An 18,539-nucleotide genomic window follows, 5' to 3' on the forward strand; every position below is an offset into this window, starting at 1 on the left:
TTTTGCATGTGAAAATGATATTCTTTGCCCCCAATTAATTAACAGCGATGTTGCTGAAGGAACACTAAGAAATTTTACTGTTAATTAAGTAGTCCAAGTGTCCTGCATAGTGCCACTGTTTGGGCAGGTTTTCCAACAGTTTTCCATAGAAACATCCCTGAAGGTGACACAGCCCTGACAGCGACACACAGGCAGCACAGCTACAACTTGGATTTTCCCCTGAAGAGATTCAAACCTTGCATTACAGCCAAACATTCTAGCAAGATGAAATTGGGCACTAAGCAGTGAGAAAACAGTGACCCTGTTCTCACACAGAGGAAGTTTGTTTGTAAATTCTGGTCTTTGCGAAAAGGGATGAACTTTTCTCCCGAGTCTGAGTCATCTGTGACTGAGTGGCAGAGACCAGAGCAAAATAATCCTCACTCTTCCTTTTTCTAACAGCTAAAACCTCTCATCTAAAGGGTTGTGGGAGGGGTTTTCTAACAGCTAAAAACTCTTGCCTAAAGGGTTATGTTTGGGGGTTGTTTCATCACTGATTTTTGTCCACAAATAAATAGATCTATGAATTGAGGATACAGGTTCTTTTTCTACTCAAACCCCGCCTTAAGAACTGAGCAGCTCTCTGAACCCCTGGTTTTCACCCTGGTACAAAGAAAGACACCCAGGATTTGGGGCCTCCCTTCCTCAAGCCCCTAGATTAAGCCAGAAAAGCTTAAAAACCAGACCATTTAAGGGGTCCATGAATTGATGTTAAAAACCCCAACTCCTTTCTTCAAACTAAATTTCAGGAATCTGTTACCATGAAACTATGCTAGCTATGAAAAGCTAACTGTATCCATGAGGCCACAGCGATCTAGGAATGATGAGCCTAAAATCAACACATCACTAAGAGTAGCTCAAGAGCTGTGATTGATATAAATAAATCATCAAACCCAGCATCCTAGCAGCCAGTGGTTGATTCCCAAGGAACCTGCACAGGAAAAGAGGCAAACACGTGGCAGACCTGCCTCAGGACACACAGTCCAACGAGCTGAAGACATAACACTGTGCCCAGAGCAGCTGTGGCTGCCCCTGGATCCCTGGAAGTGTCCAAGGCCAGGCTGGAGGGGGCCTGGAGCAACCTGGGATAGTGGAAGGTGTCCCAACCCAAACCAGTCTGTGATTCCATGGTTCTATAGCCCAAAACCAAACCAGGGGTCTGGTCTTAAGAATGTGGACTAAGAAGGTAACACACAAACACACACACAAAAAAACCCAATCCAACCCCCCAAAAATCATTCACTTGGTTTATTTTGTATACCAGGTTTATAAATTACTCCCATCAAGGCAAGAGGTGCTGGGAAAGTGCTCAGAGGAAGTGGTCAGTGAAGATGAGTTTGTTCATGGGAGAGAGAGACACACACCCCACAACTTGCAGAATCTGTATTGGGCATTTCAGGGTCACCCCCAAGCAGGGTCCCAGCGGACGGATGGCTCCGAACACTCCCTCCAGCAATAACATTCCTACAACAAACACAGAGCAGTCGTTAGCAGAGCTTCCTGCACAGTGCCACAGCAGCCAACATGAGAGATTTCAAAAGCCTCCAGTACCCAGGCAAGAAGTTTCTGGTACAGGAGCTGATCCAGGTGCAGGTGTGCAGGCCTGGAATCGCTTTGGAAGGGAGCACAGGCCACCACAGACACATTCCCTTTCTCAGCTCCTCTTCCCACAGGGTTGACACAATGTTCTTACTCCACAACAGAAAACACAAACTGTTGGCTCAGGAATAGAGCTATGTTCCTACTACTGACCATTTTTAAGTAAAGAAAGCCCTTAAAAAGTAATTTAATTGCCTCTACATAACCTGAGAGCTTTTCCACTTGAAAACTTTTCTCCATCCAGGTTGGATGGGGCTTGGAGCAACCTGGGACAGTGGAAGGTGTCCCTGCCCATGGCCATGAACTGAATGGACTTTAAGGACCCTTCCCACCCAAACCATTCTGTGATTTTATGGTTCTATGACTTGTCTGTCAACATCCCGATGACCCAAAATGCTTCCAGTTCAGCTGACTTCCATGACAAGTTTCATTCCTCTTTTGGTTACAGAAGGATCTGTGCAACACCAAGTCTGCAAACAGTAAATTGTTTAAACTGCAACAACTATTGCTGAAAAAAGACTTTAAAAGTACTGTCTGTGCTTTCCAAACTGACTGACTTCCCTACAAAACACAGTGAAGCTGGAACACAAATAGCTCACTTTCATTAATCAACATGTAGATGTAACTGTTATTCTTACCAGAAGAAACAAACATTGAGATAGACAGTTTCCTCTGGACTCAAGAGTTTTCCCATTAGCATCCTTTAATGACAGGGAAAAATCCTCCTGACTCCCTTCTACCTGCAGCAAGGAATACAGAAATCCAAAGCCTGCCTACTAGAAAAAACATGCAGTTAGAGCCCCAACAGAAAGATTGTCTAATTGCTGCTCCAGCTTTAGGAATGGTCAGACTTCCAGAACATTCAGAACAGCACTTCTTATACACATCTAAAGAAGGAAAATAACCAAAACCTTGAGAAAGCAAATCTTCCAAGGAATTTGTGGAATACAATAACCAGCTCTGAAAATTCAATTTACTTTTAATGCCAGTTACAAGGAGCAGAAAGGAGTCTGAATTTGCCTACTCACAAAACTAGTCCTGAGCTCATAGCCCTTCTGCTCAGGAACAGAAGTAAACAGGTATGTCAAATGTTCCAGATAAGCTTGATTTGACCTCTTAAGAACCACACCATGTTGTGGAAAACCCACCACTTGCAAAGTGACCACCTGAAAAACATATGCTAATGAATATTTCATCCTTCTGGTGCTCTGTGAAGCTCCATTAAAAAAAAAAAAAGAAAAAGAAAAAAAATCTGAATAATCAAATTGAGAAGTTTGGGACAAAAAATATGATCATGCCCCAAGCACAGAGGAAACATCCACTGTCACACCAACACAGGGTTATTGTGTTCAAGTGTCCCAGGCCAGGTTGGACAGGGCTTGGAGCAACCTGGCATAGTGGAAGGTGTCTCTACCCCCAGGGGCAGGGGGTGAACAGGATGAGCTTTAAGGTCCTTCCAACCCAAACCTGTCTGGGATTCTGTGATTTTATGGTTCTATTACTTCAGCCAAGAGATGCACAAACAAAACTCACCATTAGAGGGAAGCTCAGTCTTCAGTTTTGTACTTGCCGCCGATGTAGGGAACGTACTGCAACACCAGCTTCCAGTCTGTGGCCCAGATCACACCAACACCGGCCACACCACCCCATGTCAGGATAGTGGGGGTCCTAAAGAAGAGACACACACAGAGGTAAACAACAAATTACCACTGTGAAAGGCTTGGCGGATGCTCATGGCTGAAGTACCTGAGAAAGTCACTTCAATCAGAAAAGAGCTTAGAATTCTGGAGTATCCTGAGCTGGAAGGGACCCTCAGGGATCATTGATCCAACCCCTGGCCCTGCACAGACACCCCAACAACCCCAGCCTGGGCATCCCTGAGAGCGCTGTCCAAACGCTCCTGCAGCTCTGGCAGCCTCGGGGCCGGGCCCATTCCCTGGGGAGCCTGGGCAGTGCCCAGCAGCCTCGGGGGGAAGAACCTTTCCCTGAGCTCCATGCCCAGCCCTGACCCAGCTCCAGCCGTTCCCTGGGCTCCTGTCCCTGTCCCAGAGCAGAGCTCAGCCCCTGCCCCTCCGCCTCCCCTCGGGAGGAGCTGCAGCCCCCAGGAGCCTCCCCTCAGTCTCCTCTGCTGCAGCTGAACGAGCCAAGTGCCCTCAGCCGCTCCTCAGACCCTTCCCCAGCTCCGTGTCCCTCCTTTGGACACTCTGCAACAGCTTTGGACCCTTCTGATCTTGTGGTGCCCAGAGTGGATACAGAAATACTGAAACAACCTCACAGACATGGAACACCATCAGTCCTCAGGGCAGCCAAGATATTTTACAGGAAAAGAGTCATAGTCTTTTACTTAAAAAGACTACTACTCAACAAAGAGAAGACACACTGCCATACAGTGCTGCAGCTACATCCCCTCGGTTCTGGCCCGCCGAACAATTCGTTTTGCCTCTCACAGCCCTGCAAGGGGCACCCACGGGCACTGCTATATTTATAGACGTGAAATACAGCCAGCGCCGGGTGGGCCGGCAGCCCTTTCCCCGGCTCCTCAGCCCCTCAGCCCCGGCCCGAGGGAGAACGGGGAGGCCGCGGGCAGGGCTTCGGGAAGCCCTTCAGGCTCCCACAGTGCGCGCCGAGTGCGCAGCCGTGCCCGGAGGACGCGGTGAGGGGACCGCGGAGCCCCGGGCCGGACGGACAGACCCGGGCGGAGCGAGCAGAGCCCGAGCGGAGCGGGTAAACCCGGGGTCGGGGCGGGCAGGCCCCAGGCAGCCTCAGGGCTGGGTGGGCAGCCCGGTCCCTCCTCACCAGTTCTGCAGCAGCTGGACGTAGCGCGGCCCCAGCAGTTGGTTCAACATGGCGATGGCACCGCCTCAAAGTGACCCCGAGCGCCGGGGCGGCGGCGGCGGCGGGGCCGCTCCGAGCACGCGCGGGGTGGAGCGGGGCGGGGCTGGAAGCGAAACGGGCCCCGCGCGGTGCTGAGGGGCCGCGGCAGCTCGGGCCTGAGGGGACGTGGGGACTGAGGAGACACGAGCCGAGGGGACACCAGCCCTGGTGACACACGGGCCTTGATGGGACACGAGTCTTGAGAGGACGGGCTTGTCTCTACGCTGGAGGGGGGACACGAGCCCTGGAGGGACAGTATGTCCCCACGCTGGGGAGGGGCAAGAGCCCCGACACGAGCCCTGAGAGGACATGAGCCCTGAGGGGACACGGGCCGAGAGTACGGGCTGTCCCCACACCGGAGAGAGGACACCAGCTGCCCTGAGGGAACAGGCTGCCCCTGCGCTGCAGAGGGGACATGAGGCCTGTCTTCGCACCAGAGAGGGAGCACGATCTCTGGCATGAGCCCTGAGGGGACAGGATGTCCCCACCTGGGGAGGGGACAGCGGCCCTGAGGAGTGGCACTGTTCCCGCACTGAGCTGGGACTGCTGCTCAGCCTCATGTGCTGGAGGGAAGTGGCCCCTTCCCAAAGTGGTTTCCCCCGAGCCCATCAGTGCCTCCACAAACCCTCCTCTCATGGCCACTCAGTCTCCCCCAACAGGAGAGGGAGTTTCCAGCCAGGTTTTTCAGGAGAGGGTCATAAAATCACCATCAATTCCATCATGTTCCCCAGGCTCTGCTCAAAGCCTGCTCAGCAGAACACTGGAGCAGATGTCCCAGAGAAGCTGTGGCTGCCCCATCCCTGGAACTGTCCAAGGCCAGGTTGGACTGGGCTTGGAGCAACCTGGGATAGTGGAAGGGGTCCCTGCCCATGGGATGAGCTTTAACGTCCCTTACAACCCAAACCATTCCATGATTCTGTGATTCTCTGTCCGGCATGACATGACATTTGCCCACAGGATCTGGTAGTCTCATCCCAGCTCATCTCCAGCTGATAGTGACTCATCTCCAGGGAGGGAGTGCTGGCCGGATCCTCCAGCTCTGCCTCAGTTGGTGGCCACTGCTCAGGTCTTGGGAAGCTGTATGCTCTCAGCAACTCCTTTGTGCTGCTCCTTGTTCCTGTCCTCACCGGCTCTCCCAGCCCAAGCCTGCTCTGGACACCAGCACTCGCCTGCTTTACTCTCCACTTCGTACAGCTGTTGGGCATCCATCTTCCAGGCTGCTCCCAAGCACACACTTCTCCCTTGTCTGGATCTGAGTTGTAAACTGCTGGCACCGGCTGCCCAGGGCAGTGGTGGAGTCACCATCCCTGGAAGTGTTCAAAAAATGTGTGGATGTGGCTCTTGAGGACATTTTTAGTGGTGAACATGGTGCTGCTGCTGGGTTAATGGCTGGACTGGGTAACCTTCAAAGTCTTTTCCAGTCTTAATGATCCTGTGATTTTATGATGGAGTCTAAGGAAGGACTGTCATTCCGTGCACTCAGAGCAGCTTGGGAAGGGCAGAGCTGGCTCACTGCTGAGAGGGGGAACCCAAGGCTAAGGGAGATTTAACCAACCACTGCCAGAGCCACTTCTCAGTCAGTCTGGACTGTTTGTCCTGCTCTGTGCAGACAAGCCCCGAGCCAGAGCAGCACAGTAAAACACAGGGGAAGGAAGGCTACTCCAGGCAGATGCCTCATCTCTGGAAGTGTCCAAGGCCAGGTTGGATGGGGCTTGTGGTCCAGTGGAAGGTGTCTCTACTTGTGGCAGGGAGTGGAACGAGATGGGCTTTATGGTCCTTTCCAACCCAAATCCATCTGTAATTCTGTGAAAGTCCTGGGGATCGTTGGAGCCTGAAGGACAGGAGAATGGAGCCAGGTGGGGGTCGGGCTCTGCTCCCAGGGAACAGGGACAGGATGAGAGGAAATGGCCCCAGGTTGTGCCAGGGAAGGTTTAGGTTGGATATCAGGAAAATTTTCTTCCCAAGAAGGGTTGTCAGGAACTGCTGGGGCAGAGGGGGGCAGTCACTATCCCTGGAAGTGCTCAACCAATGGATGTGGTGCTTGGGGCATGGGTTAGTGGTGAGCTGACAGTTGGACTTGATAATCTTAAAGGTCTTTTTCAACCTTAACGACTCTGATTTGATGAATTTCTCTCATCAGCAGTCTGTGCTGGGCTCCTGGGAGGGGCTGGGGGCATTTAACTGGATTTCCCACTTGTGGCTGCTCCCCAGGGACAGAGGCAAGGAAACAACAGTGATACAGGGGGGCAGGATCCACACCCAGAGCGTCTGAAAACCTGTCTGGTGTTTTCTTTCTTTTTTTGTTTTTTAGTACAAGGCAAAGCCTTTATTCCAACTTTTTATTCCTAGGGATACAACATCTGAAGGACACACATGGGGGAAAAAAAAGTAATATTGTTATAAAATGTCACATTTATTGCTACATTACTGTTATATACAGGACAGTTCTCAAAATCTACTTTAAAAAAGTTAGGATTATTTAAAAATTCCAAATAATCCAGCCAGCTGTTTTGACACTTGTATAAAATTATTTAAAAAAATGAAAACAATTCATATCTTGAGGCACTCAGAAACACAATTTCATCCCCCAATTGTGATTCATTTCAAAGAGCAACGTATTTCCCACCCCCAAATACTTTATTTTTTTATTTTTTTTTTTGCTGGGTTAGGCATATATATATATATATTTACTATATATATAGTTCAAAACTATAATGTGTATCTGATTTAAGAACAAGGATTTCAGCCACTTAAGTACATCTGGATTTACAGGTAGGCAGCATAAACATCAAAAGCAAGGACCATTTTTTATTTTAAAGGCCAAAAACCAAAAACAACCCAAAACTTTCTACAGGGTTAAAAATAAACAACTTCTGGAGGCATCTCCCATCTGCTCTCCCACCCCCCATTCCTACAAAAATATAGAGAAAGAACATCCCAGGAATGCTTTGTTTCCCTGGAGAGCCGGAGCCCTCGGCACCCAACGGGTCATTCCCACGCGTGGGGCTGGGATCCTCCCTGTCCTGCCTCACCAGGTGCTTCTTTCCCCTCTCCTGGCACACGGCTGGTGCGTGGCTTGCCATGGCTCCTTCCCTCCCTAGTGGCTCCGTGTTACAAGGTTTGCTCAAAAGCTGGTGGGTTCAAGTGATTTGGGAAGACGTGGGCCCGGGAAGGGGGACCCGTGGTGTCCCCACTCACTGCTGCCAGGAGCTCCACGGCTCCCCCGGGCACAGCCCAGGGATGCGGGGCACGGGGATGCTCTTTGGCAAAAGGCCTTGGTACCAGGACACCCCCTTTGGAAGCAGAAACCCCTTTGCTCTCCTGAGCTGGTGCTGCAGCCACGCAGAGCCAAGGTGGGAAGGAAGAGCCCGGAGGAGAAGGAGGGGTACAAAACCAGGGGAACAGAGAAACCAGGACTGCCTTTGGCCCTGAGCTGGGCTGCAGATGGACACACAAGGTTTGGCAGAAGGTCACGTGGAGCCTGCATCACCCTCCTAACCAGAGCCCAGCTCCCCGTGGGAGTCCTGCAGGCCAAGGCACAGCAGTGCCGGCTCCCCAGAAGGGCTGAATTGTCCTGGAAATCAAAGTACAGAGCACCAGGTCCCCCGACACCTGCCCCAAGGGCAGGAAGAGGCCGCTGTGCTGTGGGACACCAGCAGCATCCACTCCCAAATCCTCCCACCTGCATCCCAGCCGATGGGCAGCTGCTGGCTTGGGCTGCCCCTCTGCAAAGGGAAACAGCTCAGAGATGCTGGCTGGAGAGATTGGGGAGCGTGGGAGGAAGGCAAACACTCCTTCAGGCCTGGGGCAGCTGAAGGAAGAGCAGCCCAGCCAAGCCTGAGGCTCAGGCGTTAGAACAGAGCAGTCTGGGCAGCAACAAGGTGGGACAGAGCTTCTCCCTTCAGGGGGCTGGGGGGACGAAGGATGCTGGCAGCGCCCCACCAGCATCGAGCAGAAGGCACAGGAGGGTGAAGGGTGCATGAAGGAGCCCCAGGACCAGGCCTTGCCCCCTCCAGTTCAGTGCTCAGTATGAGCTGGCTGTTCCTACAGTCTCATCTGCCCCCTCCCAGCTCCAGGGCACAGGTCTTGAAATGCTTTTGGAGCTGCTGGGAGTGAAGCTGGACCCTGAGGGCAGCAGGGAGCAGCAACTCAGCAATCAGGGACAAGAGCAGAGTGAACAGGCTGGGCTGGGATCTGCAGAGCCCCGGGAGAGGGGAGAGGGATAAGATTTGCATAGGATTTAACAGGGCAAAGACCTTGTGCAAGCTCAGGGTACAGAAAACAGGCCTTGCTATTGCTGGTGTCGGGCAGGAATGGGGGAGTCCAGTGGCCAGGGCTTGCTCTGGGTTAGCCAGCACTGCAGGCTAGGGGCTGAAGGCTTGTTCTGGCCCAGCTCCATCCCCAGCTTTGCTTCACCTCCCAAAACCCACGGGTGGAACTGGAGCTGGTCCGGGGTCCCCAGGATAGCACAGCAGGGCCTGCAAGAGGAACTTGGGTTCCACTGGCCCCAAAGTTGGCAGCAAAGCTCAGGGGGTTGGGGGTTTCCAAAGCCTCCTGTTTCTCAAGCCCCCACAACTGGAATCACCCAGCAAGGGCCCGAAGGCTCTGCTGGCTTCAGTGGGGACACTGGTGAGACACAAAGGACCTTGGAGAGCAGTTTCTGCACCGAGTCTGGAATTGCAGCCTCCTGAGGAAACCTCAGCTAGGTTCCATCCTTCCTGCCAACACACCTCTGTGGGACAGCTGTGAAAGCAGGGGAGCAGAGAGCCACGAGAGAGGCTGGCTGGGGCTCAACTCCAGGCAGGCTGTGAGTAGGTCTGCCGGAGGGTCACGGGCAAACAGCTGGAATTCTGCTCCCTGGGGCTGTGAGCAGGAGCAGCCAGGCTGCCACTGCTGCCTGAGCACCAGCCCACGGGAGGCTGCAGCTGCTTTGCTCTGGGGCAAAAGCAGGTGAAAAGGGAGAAAGAACAAAAATCTGCAATTTGACTGTTCATACACTGGATTCCAGACACTCCCCAGTACTGTGGCATGTACAGCTTGTGTGCAGGGAGGCAGGGGGCTGGCTGAGGGGGGAAAGAGGAGGCCCTTGGGCTGGGGACCCCAGACATAAGAAATGCCCCATGGCAGTGTCCCAGTTCTGCTGCTTCACTGGGATGCAGCCTGGGAAAAGAGGAACTAGAAGCTGCACAGAAGGGCAGGCAGCCCCCCTGTCTGATGAAGGAAGCTTTGGGGGGGCTCAGTGACCCCCAAAGAGGAGGGCACGTGTCCCCAGGAGCAGCCATGCAAGCAAAGGCTGAGAGAGGAAAGAGAAAATGGAATAAATGGCACCCTACAGCATGTCACCCACCTGTGACACCTCTCCTGGCACTGGTGTGGGGGACATGCAGACAGGCAGGTTTGGGGATCTGTAAGATCCCAAGTGGAATGGAGCAGAGCTGTGGGCTGGGCAGGGCACAGACCTGGCTCTCGCTGACCACAACACCTAAAGACAAGAGTTTCATGGCTACAGGGTGACATTTTGGGGCTGGGCTGGTGGTTTTTGGGGACAGCACCCAGCAGTGGTCGTTTTCAGAAAAGCCACTTCCCCTGGCAGGTTACAGGCACCATGTTCACACCGAGCCAAACACGCTGGCAAGACAAAGGAATTTTTCCTTGCTGCTCTTCCCAGTTGTTCCCTGAGCACCTGGAAAGCAGAGATGCCACTGAGGCCACACTGGGCTGGCACACAAAGCTCCCACCCTGTGCCATCGAGGCAGCTCCAGAGACAGCACTGCCACCCCCTACATTGTGCTTTTGAGATGATCTCTCCAAACCCTGGCTCTGAGGGCTTATGCTCAAGGATCTTCACCCAAGCCTTGCCATGGAAGGAAGTTGGCCGGGTTTGCTGTCAAAATAACATCTTAAACCACCTAAATGCAGCTGAAAAGCCCCATTTTTGTTGCAATGCCTGGGGATTCAGGGATGGTGAGAAAGGCTCTGGCTCATCAGGATTCCCTCCTGGCCTTCAGGACTTGGAGGGGATGAAGAAGTTCAGCAAAATTGTGCACAACTCATAAATCTTCTCAGATTTCCAATTTTGTTGCATTTATGGATTTTTCTTGACTAGTCCCTTTAAGTCCCATTGTCCATGACTGCCATCTCCAATTCTTGGGGCAAAATCAAAGGGTTTGGGAAGCACTTTTAAATATTTTTTGTAGGGTTTCAAGCTTTCCAGGGCTGAGACACTGCTCCATCCCTCCCAGTCCTGGGGAATTGTTCCATCCCGCCCTGGTCCTGGGACACCGCTCCCTCCCTCCTGGCCCTGGGACAGGGGCACTGAGCCAGCCAAAACCCCTGAGCAGTGGGTACTGTGCAGCCCCAGCACGGTCTCACCAGTGCAGCAGGAGCTCTCGTGGATGAAACAAAAAGCAGCTGCTGAGCCCTCCGATTTGCACTCCAGAGCATGAATGGGAGTCAAGGCTGTCACACACAGAGGAAAACCTCATCCATCTCCCTGCGCGCTGCTTCGGCAGCCAGAAGAACCCAAGGGAGGGAAGTGTCGTAACCTGATGAGCTGATTAGGCAAAAATGTGTCTGTTGACACAGGCAAGAAGAACCTGGGCTACTGGAACCACTGAGCTTTGCTGGCCTTCCCAGGGACAGAGCTGGGGCTGCTGAGGTCTCACTCATTGGCAGCAGCAATCTGGGGAAAGCCAGGAGCACCCAAAAGCTTCAGAGCGATGCTTGGATGTTGGGGAGCCCCAGGGCAGGGCCAGGGGCAGCAGGGACAGTCCCATCCTGCCCTGGCACTTGGAGTGGCTCCATTTGGAGCTGCTCTAGGTGCTGAGGCCACAGTGCCCAGGTGTGGGTTGGAGATAAGCACTGCCCTGAGCACTTCCAGCAGGGTTTGCCAGAGCACAAAGCACAGCCATGAGCATGGAGGAGCACCAGGTTATGCCAAAGCCTGGGGTTGCTGGGAAGTGCCACAGGACCTAATCCTGTTTGCCAGTCCCTCCCTTTCCCCGTGCCAAAGCAACACAGCTTCCCCAGGAGCCCAGGCTGGAGCAGCACAGGGGAGAGACAGACCCTGCAGGGGAGAGGGGGGTCCCCACATCCCCCCAGACCAGCACCCATGTCCCGTGCACCATCCTGCCTGACTGGGCTCTGCAGAGCTGGGAGGAACCAGGCACAAAATGTTTCAGAAGGGGAAGGAGAGGGAAGAAACAAGAGTAGATTCCTGCTGGATGTTTTTCCATGGCCATCTCCAGACAGGCTGCTGCAGCTCAGCACTGCCCAGCACCTCTTTGTTTGCTCCACACCTCCGGGGCACCCAGAGGGGCTGCCAGGGATCCTCCTCCTGCTGAGCACACCAGAGTGGTCTGGAGTGACTGGGAATCCCTCGGAGTGAAGGGATGGCTGGCCCAGCTTGGCTGCTGGAGCACATGGTGCGGGACAGGCGCTCCTGCTGCCCTCCTTCTCAGTGCCGAGAGAGAAGCCCACGTGCAGGTGACAGTGGCCACTCACATCCCACGGCACCGTGCTGAGCTCAGTTTGCCTCCAAGGATGCTCGGGAGATGTGACAGCAGGTGACAGCAGGGTGAGAAGCCACCCCTCTCCCCGAGCCAGCATTTTGCATTTCCGAGGGTGGTGGCTCCACTGCAAGGAGGAGGGATCCTGCTGCTGGTCATGGCTTTGCCGAGGGCTGGAGTGAACCAGGTCGCTGCTCCTTTCCTGCCTCCAGCATCCTCAGGTCTGCTGCTGCCCGGCTTCCTGACCCTGTATCCTGCTGCTGCTGCCGTGCTCCGGCTGCCTCCGCCTCTTGCCAGTGCTCCAGCTTTGTTCAGTTGGTCTTTGTTCAGCGCTGCTCCTGGAAGTGCCTCCGACAGCTCTGGCATGTGGGAAGAGGCTTCCCTCGTGCATCCATTGCTGCTCTGCTCACCTGGAAGCGCCTCAGTCCCTTGGTTCTCCTCCACTCGGGGCCTGCTCTCTCCCAGCAGCTCATCCTCCCCACGGCGACGCTCTGGGACAGCCGTGGCCACGTCCTCTCCCACAGGGAACCGCGGGGCCTCGGGATCTCCGGGAATAAAGCAAACCTCACCGAGCACCTCGGCCACCGCCCGGAGGAGCGGGAGCACTGCTGCCACTTGCTTTGCTGTTTGACTTCCTTTTCCCAAATCAGAAGTGGCCGAAGCAAAGAGATGGTGAATTCAGCACATGAGTTTGTTTGCTTTTTGTCATGGAAGGTACAAGCCAGGCAAGGAAGAACATTCCCTCACTGTGGCTACATTCGCTTTTAGTGGCTTTCCGAGCCGAATCTGAGAATTCCTCTCTTTATATCCAGTCTCTCTTAATACAATTTTAATATTCTGGTTGATCCTAAAGATGCAACGTTAACTATAGAAACAGCAGCAGAAAAGCGGAGGGTACAAGACATGTTTTTATACAAAAAAAAATTTTTCGTTGCTTACAAAACATATGCAAAAGAAGCTAAAAAAAACCAAAAGGCATTGCTATTTGTTCTACATAAAAAATCTCATAACTAATGTTCTTTTTTTTTAAAAAAGAAATATCAAGCTTAGGCACAATTTTGCTGCTGGCTGCTTGTGAACAAGCCAAGAGAACACGCCACCCCCTCCTAACTGAGTGATATGTATTGACTGTTCTGCACTTTATACTTAAGGCAATTTTTTTGTTTCCGTTTTGTTTCTGACAAAGTGTTTTTTCCACCCCTTACGTCACGCCAGGATCCGTCTGCGTGTGTCAGTATGAGCAGTACTACAGTTTATGGTTCAGCAAGGTTGCAGGTCACACCGAGGGTTTTCTTCCTACAGATCTCCATATCCAGAGGAACAAAAAGATCTACAAAGAAAATAATAAAAAAAAAAGGAAAGTCTGAAGTGATAGAAACCCAAATGAGAATAAAACTGGCTCCTGCTGCAGCTTGTCCCTGCAGGGCTGGACAGGGCTGCAGCTGAGCTTTGTTTTGGTCAGGCCATCCCCAGGCACCCACTGGGGCAGGGGACACCAAGGGACTGTGTCCTCTCTGTGCACTCCATGGGATCAGCTCCTGACCTGCCACTCCTGGATCTGCTCAATCCCCCCACCATCTCTGCACTGCTTGGATAAACAGGCTCAGATGCTCCTGGGTTCTCTAAAAACGGGAACAGCCCATCGGAGCCTGTGCCTGCCACAGTCTCCCTGGGGGATTTCTTCTCTGACTCTCTTGGCATTTCTGGGACCTGCCCATTCCATCTCATAGAGCCGCAAGGAAAAGGAGTTGCTGGTTTCCAGTAGCCAACTGGGGCAGGACTGGGAGGCGCAGAGCAGAGCTGAGCCCACTCAGAGAGCTCCAAAATCCCCCCATCCCAGCAGTGGGGCTGCACCCTCCTGTGGGCCAGAGGCTTTGGGTGTCCATGGGGCACATGACACACAGAGAGAATCATGGAATGGGTTGGAGTAGACCTTAAAGTTCATCCAGTGCCACCCCCTGCCATGGGCAGGGACATCTTCCACTGTCCCAGGCTGCTCCCAGCCCCAATGTCCAGCCTGGCCTTGGGCACTGCCAGGGATCCAGGGGCAGCCCCAGCTGCTCTGGGCACCCTGTGCCAGGCCCTGCCCACATGCAAGTCATTGATTTCAGGTAAATGAAGCAGGGCTGGTGCTGAGGGAGCGGGCTGAGCAGCCGGAGCAGAGCACGGTATGTGGGCACAGGGCTGGGGATGTGGGATCACAGGTGGGGAACGGTACCTTTACATGTGTCCAACAGGGTTGTGACCGTCTCCTAGACCAGGATGTGAAGCTGAAAGTGTCATCTGGGGGTCTCCTACCACTCCGGACACTTTCTCCTCTTCCCGACGCTTCAAGCAGGCCGCTTTTGGGTTCAGATTGCGCTCTGTGCCCAAAACAGGAGGGGAGGGGAGCAACCTCAGTGTGGGCAGCAGCACCCCAGAGGGACAGTGGGGACAGAGTCCCGGGCAGGCCCATGGACCGTGTGAGGAGATGGGCTCCATGCACCGCTCGCTGCTCCCCACAGCGAATCCAGCCAGGCCCCTGCTCGAGCAGAACCCAGGCCCAGCTGCACCCCCACGCCAATTTAAACATGGCATCATGGAATGGTCTGGGTTGGAAGGGATGTTAAAGCCCATCTTGTTCCAATCCCCTGCCATGGGCAGGGACACCTTCCACTATCCCAGGGTGCCCCAAGCCCCCTCCAGCCTGGCCTTGGACACTGCCAGGGATCCAGGGGCAGCCACAGCTGCTCTGGGCACTCTGTGCCAGGGCATCTCCATGTGCTTGTTACAGGAACCCCCAAGTGCCTCAGCCAGCACTCAGAGCTGAGGACTGAATTTTCCAAAGCAGCTTAATGGAATCCAGGTGCCAAATTCCCATTAAGCATGAGCAGAGAGGGAGAGAGGAGCCTCAAATCCACCCTGGGCCGGGGCTGGGGAGAGATCAGCATCCAGAGGTGCTGCTGGCACTGCAAACACACACCTCACACCGAAAGCAGGAGTCAGGACAGAGAAGCACGAGCATGCAGAGACAAGGGGAGAGACAGGCCCCGAAATGCACCTGCCAGTGGTACCATACCTCGTACTTGCTGCTCCAGGCCCAGAATGACCTGCACCGCTTGCTGTAGGATGATCAGTTTGGTCTGTGCTTTGTCCGTTTTTAAGTGCATCTGGCACATGCGTCCCAGTTCTTTAAAGGCCTCGTTAATGTCCCGCACACGCACCCTTTCCCTGGCGTTATTGGCCATTCTCCTCTCCCGGTCCCTCAGATCTTTGTCCTCCAGTGACAAGGCCTCGTCTGTACTGCTGGGTTCATAGCACCACAGGGGTTAGTCAGGGGGTGGCACCGAGGGGGAGCTCTATGTTGCCGTGCTGGGAGTGCTCCGGGTGTCCACTGGAAACGGCCCAAACGGCCTCACTTTGCAAAGCCAATTCCTCCGGGTGCTTCCCAGAGCAGCCCGGGCTGTGTCACCTCTGCGAGCCAGGGGAAGGTGCTGCCAGCACAGGGCCAGGTGCCCAGGGGGCTGGAGGGGGCACTGGGGGCAAGGGCAGGCAGTGATGGAGCATCGCCACCGACACCTTCTACGCTCTGCAAAATTATGCCTTCCTGTTTTTTTTCGACTGAAAACTCACAGTTTGGGGAGGGTCTCCACCAAAACCATAAGGTTTGTCCCCCAAGGAAAGATTTTGGCAGGAAGCAAATCCCTCTTTGTAAGATTTCCTTCCCAGATTCCATCTGCAGCTCCCAGTGCAGGTGTTTGGAGCAGTGGCGGTGCTGCAGCAGCAGGAGCAGCCTGGCCTGGCACCCTCTTAGGGGCCGGGGCAGCATCGAGAGCAGGAGCCAGGGCTGCTCTGAGGATCAGACTCGGATGCAGACACTGAATCCCGATCTTTCCACACAGCCAGAAGCCCACCAGAAGGGGTGATTGTCTTTTTCAGGCACAGTCAGAAGCTCTGGGAGAGCCCCACTGCTGACAGCTCCCCAGGGATGCCCGACACAGGCAGGGATGGGGGGAAACAAAGTTGTGCTGGCAGCATCTTGAACTGTGGCCTTGCCCATTGCCTCGAAACCCCCAATTTAAGCCCAGACGACCTTCGCCCCCAGAGCAAAACTTCTTGCAGGAAGACACCTATCTGAGGAGGGTCCTTGGGTGAGAGCTGACACTGGGACAGCCTGTGGGGATAAGCCTTTAGCGAAGAGGGGCGGCAGAGTCAGAGCCTTCCTGGAGAGCCTCCGGACAGTGTACGGCCGTGTGAAGGGAGAGCAAGGGCTCCCGGGCAGGCATTGGCCTGTGTGGGACAGAGGGCTGCCCACTGTCCCTGCTGCACCCTCTCCTCGCTGCCTTGTCCCTGCCTGTGTCCCCTCCTCGCTGCCCCAGCTGGCACTGCCACCTTCTCTCCTTGCGCCCAGGACGGGCAGGGGGATGGGGCCATCCTGGCACCTGTGCCCCCCACAGCAGGATCCCACGTCCTTCCTCCAGCACAGGCCAGTGGCTGCAGGTCCTTGCTGGTGGCCACAGTCCTGGCTGGTGGCTCCCCCAGCAGGGACAAGGCTCGGATGTCACAGCTGAGCAGGACAGAGCTGTCTCCCCACCACCAGCACGTACCACTGGCAGCTGGTACTGTGTGAGGAGGGGCTGCTTCGGCTGCCTTGTGCCCCTGGGGGTCACCAACCAGCCTAAAACTCCTCAGTCTCCTCCCTTCCCTTCCTGTAGCTGCTGTGGCAGCGGGAGGATCCTGGCAGCCCTGGCTGGGCACACAGGGACCTGATGGCCCCGCTCCCATGGCAGTGCTGCCAGAGGGGTGCGAGGGTGGGATTCTCTCCTGGAAAGCAGCACAAACCCACAGAGGGGACACTGCCTGTCTGCACTAACTGCTGAGGGAGCCTGCAGGGCTCAGCCACCTCCCTGGCTGCCTCCAGGAAGGGTTTAAAAAGGGACAAGCGTGGGAGACCAAAGTGAGCACGGTGCCAACTCTGCCTAAGCCCTGCCCCACCCTCGGTCCTGCCTGGCATCCGCGAGCAGCAAGTACAGGGTAGAGTGGGACCACCGAGAGGTCACGGCTGGGGACTGTCTGTAGGAGATCGGAAAGAACAGAACCAAAAAATAAAAACTCAAAAAAAAAAAAAAAAAAAAATCAAAAGAAAGGGGAAATTAAAAAAGAAGACAGGAAAAAATATACATGTTATGAAAGGCAAAAAATTACAAACTGAAGAGAGGCACAAAGGACTCCAACATCAAGGCACAGCAAGGCCAGCAGAGAGGAGCACAGCCAGGCACAGCCCCCGACGCGTGTTACGACAGCTCTGCAGAGAGAAAGGAGTTATCCTGCCCCGGCACGCCCGCCGCGGGCCGGAGCGGGAGCGGGAGCGGGAGCATGCACTGCGGGGTGCGGGACAAAGCAGCCACGTCCTCAGAGCGGGACAGCCGCCCCTCGCTTCCCCTCCCTGGGATGGGCGCACACCCCATGGGTGCACACGTGTGTGGAAGGAAGCGAGGGTGCCCTGAGGGTGTCCCGGTGAGGGGCAGAGCCTGCAGGTGCCCGCTGGCAGCTCCGGGCTCGGAATGCACAGTGCCCCCAGCTTGTGTCGGACACCAGCGAGTGCAGGCAGCGAGGGCTGCTCAGCCCAGGGCATCCTGCTGCCCTCGCACAGCTCCCATGGTCCCAGGGCTCTGCCAGGTGCCACACTGCGGGGACAGGGGCGTAGAGCCCCGTCAGGCACACAGAAGGGACAGGAACGGGCTCTGTGCTTGGAGCAGCCCTTGGAGACGGCAGAGCTGGACCCCTCTGGGAGATTTCCTGGTGGGGTTTCTGTCACTTTGCTGGCCAAGCACGGAGCGCTCCTGGCTGCAGGGAAGCAGGACGGCACAGGCGTCCCCGCGGGACCGGCATGCAGCACACGCGGTGGCAGCGGGGGACAAAGGAGAGAACAGCAGGGATGGATGCAAAAAAGGCAAAAAAAAAAACCAACATAAAAAGGACATCGACAGCCTTGGGTTGGTCCCCAAGGCCACAGGGGAGAGAGACAGTGCGAGGCACCACAGCACGTCACAGGAGACAGACAGACAGACAGCCCCGTGCCGATCAGATACGTAAAATATCACCACTCCGGGACCCTCACTGACCTCTAACTTGTTGCTCCAGGTTCAGTATGACTGATACGGCCTGGTGTAGGATTAGCAGTTTGGTCTGCGGTTTTTCGCTGTTTAGGTGCAGTTGGCACATGCGTCCGAGCTCTTTAAAGGCCTCGTTGATGTCACGAACCCGCAGGCGCTCACGGGCATTATTGGCGACCCTCCTTTCTCTCTCTCTCTCGGCTTTTTGCTCTGGGGGAAGAAGATCGTCCTCCTCATCCTCATCTTGACTAATGGTTTAAAATAAGAACGAGACAGGGACATTCCTCGCGTGCACTCTCAGCACTGGTCAACTCACAGACAAGAAACACACGGTGAGGCACCAAGATGCCGAGCCCCCCACGTGCCCTGCCAGGACCTGCTGGCCTGTGCCACACGCAGGCACACGCAGGGGCTTCGGAGAGAA

The 18,539-nt window shown here is 54.8% G+C and overlaps 2 protein-coding genes across 9 annotated transcripts in view; both read right to left on the bottom strand.

Moving 5' to 3' along the window:
- Positions 1-1,272: 1,272 nt before the first annotated feature.
- On the bottom strand, positions 1,273-4,550 carry LOC116436124 (cytochrome b-c1 complex subunit 10). The gene is made up of 3 exons (XM_032093053.1): positions 4,435-4,550; positions 3,172-3,306; positions 1,273-1,503 (listed from the first exon to the last, which is right to left on the bottom strand). The coding sequence occupies exons 1-2, from the start codon at positions 4,482-4,484 to the stop codon at positions 3,186-3,188; spliced, it is 171 nt and encodes a 56-aa protein (XP_031948944.1). The 5' UTR covers positions 4,485-4,550; the 3' UTR covers positions 1,273-1,503; positions 3,172-3,185.
- Positions 4,551-6,901: 2,351 nt separating this feature from the next.
- Positions 6,902-18,539, bottom strand: part of TCF3 (transcription factor 3) — an 82,763-nt gene continuing 71,125 nt past the window's right edge. For 4 of the 8 annotated variants that reach the window (XM_032092406.1, XM_032092412.1, XM_032092409.1 and 1 more), the window contains 3 exons: positions 18,125-18,363; positions 14,239-14,383; positions 6,902-13,350 (listed from right to left, as the gene is read on the bottom strand). In XM_032092406.1, the coding sequence (XP_031948297.1) occupies positions 14,241-14,383; positions 18,125-18,363 (382 nt within the window). In that variant the 3' untranslated portion in view covers positions 6,902-13,350; positions 14,239-14,240. Of the gene's footprint in view, positions 13,351-14,238; positions 14,384-15,078; positions 15,306-18,124; positions 18,364-18,539 lie in introns of all 8 variants that reach the window. The other 4 variants (XM_032092411.1, XM_032092408.1, XM_032092410.1 and 1 more) reach the window with 2 other exon arrangements.

Source organism: Corvus moneduloides, chromosome 28 (assembly GCF_009650955.1).
Source record: "Corvus moneduloides isolate bCorMon1 chromosome 28, bCorMon1.pri, whole genome shotgun sequence".
NCBI lineage: Eukaryota > Metazoa > Chordata > Aves > Passeriformes > Corvidae > Corvus > Corvus moneduloides.

Coding starts and splice junctions, on each gene's coding strand:
- LOC116436124 (XM_032093053.1), bottom strand. CDS start 4,484: ATGTTGAACCAACTGCTGGGGCCGCGCTACGTCCAGCTGCTGCAGAAC. Junction 3,307..4,434: donor GTCCAGCTGCTGCAGAACTG/GTGAGGAGGGAC, acceptor TCTCTTCTTTAG/GACCCCCACTATCCTGACAT.